The following is a 7,201-nucleotide window of genomic DNA, read 5'->3' as shown; positions in this document are numbered from 1 at the left end:
AAAAATGCTTTGAAGTATGATTTGAAGAATATCTAGTACAATTCAAAAGCAAAAAACACCCATCATTTGCTCCAGTTTTGAAATTCAACTTCAAATTTCACCTGTTGTTTTCTACTCCAGTATATCCTTCTAAATGAGGGGTCAGCAAATTTTCCTGTAAAGGAGTAATCAGTAAATATTTTAGGCTCTGCTGGCCTTATGTCACAATCACTTGGCTCTGCCAATGTATTACAAAAGCAGCCTTAGACAATCTGTAAACAAATGAGAATGACTATTCCAGTAAAACTTTTTTTTTACCAGAAGAGGCAGTAGGTCTCAGCTTGCCAACTTGCATTCTAGATGATCTCCAGGCATTGAAGAAAATAAAAAAAGGTAAATTTATGTTCAAAAATCAGGGGAAAGTGTTTTCCTTTTCTATCTCCAATATTTAACAACTACAAAATATGCACATGCTGTTCTCCCTAAGGTTAACATTCAAACAACAATAAATCAGGCACATTTAATACCTGAATTTTTTTAACTAAAAAAGATCAACCATTTTTTAAACTAAAGAGATCAGATTTAAATATAAGCCTTTGGTGTAACTATTAGCCTGCTATAGCTTAATAATGGGAAGAAAAAGCAAAGAACAGGAGATCCATGTATAAATTAGAATTTTAAATTACAAATATATGAATACTACTATTTTGAGAAAAACAAAAGCACAGGGGGGAAGATTTCAGAAAGCACACTTAAGAAAATACAAGATCACAGTCATGATAAAGGTATACCATTTACCATTCTTCTACTTGACAAATACTGTGCTAATAAAGCAGTAAACAGAGTTGGGGGTTTTTTTTGTTTTTGTTTTTTTTTGCAAATAGTTTATTGTCAAATTAGTTTCCACATAACACTCAGTGCTCGAGTTGGTTTTAAAGTAATGACTTTATTAATAAATATACATCCATATGATGATGTAGATACAAATCATGAACACTACTCCATTCCCATACACATAATTGCACACGAGTAGCTCAAGTTCATGAACATAAAAACATACACAGTATCTATTCAGACTTTTTACAGCAGAGGACAACGTGCTTATCAGTTAATTGGTAATTATTTTCTCTGTAATTATCTGTGGAAAAAAGGAACTGTGAAACTTAAAGAATCAAAGTGGTCTGATTACTATAAATCACACACTTGATTTACTATATAGCATTAAATTTTCCCAAAATTAAATACATTGTATGTGAGAGCACAGATTTATCTACTTGGGGGGAGGAGGAGGTAAAAGCAAAGGAAAGATTCAGATACATCCTAGAGTTTAGAGCATATAGTTAAGCTATAATAAAAACTATAATAGCATCAAAATATTTTATGTCCAAGGAAAAAAATGTTTTGAACTGTTGTGAATGTTTATATTATGAAGGGACCATAAACTTTTACTGCATATAGAGACAATGACTGACAGAGCAGCAGTTATTGTCAACATCCCCTGAATTCTTCTTTTTAAAGCTTCTTAGAATAGAAAGGAGAAGGTTTTTTTTCTTTAGCTCATACACTGGTTTTTCTTATATTGGTTGGATCACCTTTAATCTAATAAATGGATCCAGATAACTGTTTTTTCCTCCTTAACTCAAAGAAACTCTATTACTTCATGAAACTATTACATGTAAATTCACACAAACATCAGTTTGGAATGAATATTACTTTTATTAATTTAACAGAGATTTCCTTAAAAAGTAAATAAAAAATATCAAGAATATTTTAGTCTAAATGAACACTGGTTTAAAAAATGTCCCCAAATATTAAAAATTAATCAGATGCTTATTTTCTTCCAATACATTGTGCCAGTATTTTTAAAATATCCAGTGCAAAACTCCAAAGATAGTATCAAAATCATCCCATACTAAAGATCAGTTATGCAAGGTTATATCTCTGAAAAAAATGAAAACTTTATCTGTATTAGCTGCTTACTTAATATAATAAATAAGGCATGTTAAAAAATTTTTCAAAAAAAAAGGAAAGCAAACTTACTTGAATAGCAGATCATTTTCTTACCAACTGTTTTAATACAGAATAGTGAAACCTATTTTGTGAAGAACAGAATTATACAATATAAAATTAGCAATTTACCTTTCAAGGAACAATCACACAGTTGAAAGAAAAGGCCAGTTTTCCCCAACTGATTATATTAAAGTATAGGCAATTGTTTAACATGCTATTTCAGTGTTTATCATGACAAGAAACAGTGTTACAAAAGATGCACAATGTAGGCTTTATAGAGAAGTAAAAATATTGTATATTTTAAGACTTCATTCATGTTATCACTCTATGTCATTCTCTTCAGCATGGCACCAATAAACTGTTCACAAGGAGAAAAGGAAGTGGAATCAGGAGATGCTCACCACCAGACAGATCTAATACTCCAGGTAAATGCTTACCTGAACAGAAAATTCAGCTTTCTGAACAACGTTAACCATTCACAACTGTAACCAACTGCCCCTTTTTTTTCCTGGGACATAACTCCTGATATTAATAAACACTGTTATGAACAGAATTCCTTTAGTTGCTTTCACCATTTCATTAACATGTATACAAAATTCATTATACAATAATACACCTGCTTTATCTTCTGACACACAGCACAGCACCACTGAGTAGATGTGCTGGAGACTGGGGCAAGAGGCAGGGGAATGAATGAAGCAAAGGGCAGACAGAAAGGGAAGGGTATGTACAACAAATCAGGGATAAAAGTAAACTGAAAGGGAAATGTCAAATGGACATAGTATAAAACAACATGTAACCAAATCCTTGACAGTGATATATAGGTAGAACATTTAAACAACGGCTTTCAGGAACTCAAAAGAGGATTTCTAAGCAGCCAATTGCTGAACATCATCTTGAGAAACAGCTAAATGACAGATACATTATCACAAAAGTGGATAGATGAACACGGGAATAAATATGTAACCATTTGTGTGTGTCAGAAGTTATACTGTTCTGAGTAAATTATTAAGTTTTATATTTTAAGCTTCTGTAAGGAGAAACTCTTGTAGCAATTTAGCTGCCAGAATGTTAGAACTGATTTATAGTCATCATTATTGTTCTCTAGGGTTTGTGCAAAGCTAAAATTGTTGAGGTCACTGTCTTAGATGCCAGTGCACACAAGTCCCCACATACAATGCAACACCTCTTACTGTAAAGAGCAGCATAAGTCCAGCTCATTGTGTCAGGCATCACTGGAACACCTGAAGGCTTGCTGCTTTTTTCCTGATAAAAAAGGTATGAAACATGACATCCATTTGCAAGCAGAGTTTGCAATAACTGAGAGCAAGCCCAAACAACACAAAGATGCGCCCTTTTAAAACTGTCATGATTTTAAGTTTTTGGGTCCTGCAGATCTACACTATAATCTCAAAGGCATTTAAAATCACAAATACATACATTGTAACTTGAAAGTTCAGGTTTTTTTTTTCAAATCTGAAGTTTATAACTGTTTATCTTATTTAGAACAAACTCAGAATAAAACGTATATTAAAAAAGATTATTACTTTCAGTAAGGGGAGAAGAGAGACTTCCCTCTGTCCCTACCATACACACCTACCCAACAGTTTTTTTTCTTTTCTATCTTGCTTCTAAAGCAAATATTGTTGGAAAAAATTTTCTTTTGAAGTGGTCTCATTGACGCCACTATTAGATTTTTTAATTAAACTAAAGTATTTTTACATGTTTCATGCATAGATGGATTCCTACAGATTTCTTAATATTTGGGTTCTGACAGTCAGAAAATTGCATTTTGTTTATACCAGTTTTACACTCTACCTTCAATTTGTGTCCTTTGGTAGATAGAAACCTGAAACCACAGTAAGTGCAATGGGACAATTTCTTGGGAAAAAACTAAAAAGCATTTTGAGTAAATGAACATTAATAAATGTTTTAAGTATAATGCTTTAAAACTAAACATATGAAAGGCAAAATGTAGTGACTACAGCTACATGCAAACCTTAAGAATGTTTCTTTCTCTATTATATTAAATATGTTATTCTCAGGATGCATTATATGTCATCAAAAATGTAATGTGCAGTTTTTATTAAAAAGTTTAATTTTTCTGTAAGTATGAACTGTTTGTAGTGTTTGGTATATATGCTCTTAGGCAATTAAAAAATACACAACATATCACTGCTGGAAGGCAAACACTAAAGAATTCTTTTAGGAATAATGGTTAAATCAATAAAATAAAATAAATAAGCTTCTGCTGCTTAAACCTAGAACATTAAAAGTAAAATTTTTAACATCTGAACTCTGTGTAAATGCCAAAGCATACAAATATCTGTGTCCTGTCTCATGAAAAAAAATGTTATGAAAACTCACAGCCATTACCTCAAGTAATCCTGAATCATTAGTTTGCTTTGTTCCATCAGTTAAAAATACCTTAGATATTATCTTTAATATATTGTAGGCTTAATTCACAAACTAATAGGAAAAATGATTTCAGTTGTTTAGCACATAAAGCATCAATGTAGAATGGCCTAAAAGTAGTAATGACATATGAGACACAACCATAACTGTAAAGGAAAGGAAAAATGACTTAGTTAGATATTATACTTGAACCTATATACAAACACAATGCCATTGCTCATGCCCTGAGTGCATCTGTGAGCATATGGCAGTTTCTGAGCAAAAGCAAGAAAACAAATCAAACGGGAAAACAAATTTGGAAAGCCCAGGCTACATAATCATGTATGTCAAAATAAAACCAAGAAGCTTTGGGATTATTCACAACCTTCCTTCTAAACCTGGCCCTCCTTTCCTGCCTCATTCACTCATTAGGTGGCTTAACTTCACTACTAGTTTCCTCTACCCCATGGACTGCTCTGCCGTGCATCATAGGGTAAGGAAAAGCTGCTGTGCCACAGCCATAACCAAGATCGGCAAGACGGGATAGAGCTTTAATGCTACCTGGAGGTCTCCCTGGGCTGACTTTGTATCCCGCAGCTTTAGTTGTACCCAAAGGTCTGCCTGGACTTGTCTTAAATCCAGCTGCTTTGGTGGTTCCCAGGGGTCTGCCTGTGCTGGTTCGGTATCCTGCAGATTTGGTGGTTCCCGAAGGTCGGCCACGTTTACCAGATCGGTTGAGATTTTTCTTTTTCTTTAGTTCATCTTTTATCTCTAGACTTCTGCCACTTGTAGTCTGCAAGTGTGTTTCATTTAAGGGGTCTTGCCTCTGACAAGCCATTGGTTTGTGGCTGACTGTGTGGCTATATTTGCTTTGCTGCGAGGAATATATGTCAAACTGATCGGCAGCTCTCATGGCATCTTCATTGAGGCAGGAAGGCTTGCCAGGCCCACAGAAGGCCGGATTACTGCTGGCAACAGGATGCATCATTTTCTACCAAAAATAAAAGACAAATGTGCATAAATACACATATATAAATATATACCTGTATGACAGCATTCAGTGGGAAAATAGTCTGTCTTCCAAGAGCTATGTAGGCTACCTAAAATTAGGCTGACAGGCAGGACTCCAGACCACTTATAAACAAACACACATCAGCAGATTCAAAGATAAATTTGTTTCCCTCAAATTAATCAAGGGTGTGGACATATGTCATACAAGACACCTGTAATACTGAACTCAAATATAATACATTAGTAGCCATATGTTCTTTGCTTAGGAAATGGAAAAATGGTAAGTAGAGAATAAATGTGTTACATTTTATTGGCTCTTTACTTCTAGATTATGAAACCCTAAAAGGATAACAACAAACACAAGAACTTTTATTAACATGATTCTTTTTTTCATTTGCCTAATATTCTTAGAATGTCACTCTTTAGCTTTTTATTTTATTTCTCACATATACTCTTCTGATTTGGCCACAGTTTCTACAAGGTGGACACTTCCTCATTATAATTTATTACTGAAATATAATCCTCAGTGTATGCTATACTTTACAAAACACAACGTGTCAAACAAAGAACAGAATCTCTCGAGGTACTGACTCCCTTTAATCTATCTCCTCATTCCCCAAAAACCAACCAACCAAACAAATCTATCCAAACAGGAGGCAGTACTAATATAAAAGGTGAACAGAGGTTTCTATTAGCTAAAATCAGTCAACATTTATACAATTGAGACTTTTACTACAAAAATATGGGTAACAATCATAACAAAATACTTCCTATTTTGGAAGTATAGTTATCAAGACAAAAAATTCAAGTGCAACACTGCTTTCTCCCTGATCATAAATATGGATCTTCTTCCCTTACAAAAGCCCTGTTACTAATTAACAGTCTAATCTCTGTTTTGTCTTGAGGACATCCCTGTGATTTTTTTTTCTCTTTATAAAGGATATATTATAACCACCACCATAACAAATCACCCCTTTAACACCCATGTCATTTAGACACACAGAAAATGAGTTTATAGAGACTAAAGTATTATATTTCAATAAGGTAAGAAAGATATGGGTTCCATTCAGATTTAGAAAGAGTCACAGGCGTATAGTAAGGTCTAGCTCCCAAGGTGTTATACGTTTGTCTATACCATACATATAAAACCGTACCAAAACCTCAGTTATGAAGGCAGAAAGAAATGGGAATCAAGTCACAGAACTGAATTCTGTTAAATCACAAAATATATGCTGAAAATCAACAGATAAAAAAGAGCTACTGAGCAGCTAGCTTAAAGTCTTAACTAGAAAGAAAGAATATCTACAATGAGAAGCTAACTCTATGACAGAAGCCTTATAGACTTGAGATCATAAAACAAGATTTGAGTTAAACACAAATATTAAAAGGAGCAATTCTTCACTCAGTTTCAAGGATATAATGAGAAAGAGGTTATTAATTTACCTCACCAGCTCAAATTCTTACTTCAGCTCAGAAATAAAGGGAGATCATCAAGATGTGTTCCAAATGTAGTAATATTAGCTGAAAGTTAAGTTTTTGAACATTTTCTATGTGCCAGGTGATAAGTTTGGCACTTGGCACATTATCTGATTTAATCCTTCCCACTACTCTGAGGAACATACTATTATCAGCTTTATTTTACAGAAAATGAGGAATTTTTAGCTATTTGCCAAGGTCACACATTAGGAAATGGTAAAGCCAAACAGGAATTCAGATAATCTGACGTCAGAACCAACAATTTTAGCAATGATATACAACTATATCAAGGCATTTCAATAATAGCACTATCATTTAGGTCAGATAATTC

At 33.6% G+C, this 7,201-nt stretch overlaps 1 protein-coding gene across 2 annotated transcripts in view; it reads right to left on the bottom strand.

Annotated features, from left to right (window-relative positions):
* Window positions 1-905: 905 nt before the first annotated feature.
* CUNH5orf24 (chromosome unknown C5orf24 homolog) overlaps window positions 906-7,201 on the bottom strand; it is a 9,945-nt gene continuing 3,649 nt past the window's right edge. Inside the window, exons 2-3 of one of the 2 annotated variants that reach the window (XM_077768651.1) lie at window positions 4,945-5,374; window positions 906-3,255 (exon numbers count right to left, since the gene is read on the bottom strand). In XM_077768651.1, coding sequence (XP_077624777.1) covers window positions 3,215-3,255; window positions 4,945-5,371 — 468 coding nt within the window. In that variant the 5' untranslated portion in view covers window positions 5,372-5,374 and the 3' untranslated portion in view covers window positions 906-3,214. Of the gene's footprint in view, window positions 5,375-7,201 lie in introns of both variants that reach the window. The other variant, XM_077768650.1, reaches the window with a different exon arrangement.

The sequence above is a fragment of the Crocuta crocuta genome, unplaced genomic scaffold (assembly GCF_008692635.1).
Source record: "Crocuta crocuta isolate KB4526 unplaced genomic scaffold, BGI_CrCroc_1.0 scaffold64, whole genome shotgun sequence".
NCBI lineage: Eukaryota > Metazoa > Chordata > Mammalia > Carnivora > Hyaenidae > Crocuta > Crocuta crocuta.
This window is presented reverse-complemented; position numbering and strand designations above follow the sequence as displayed.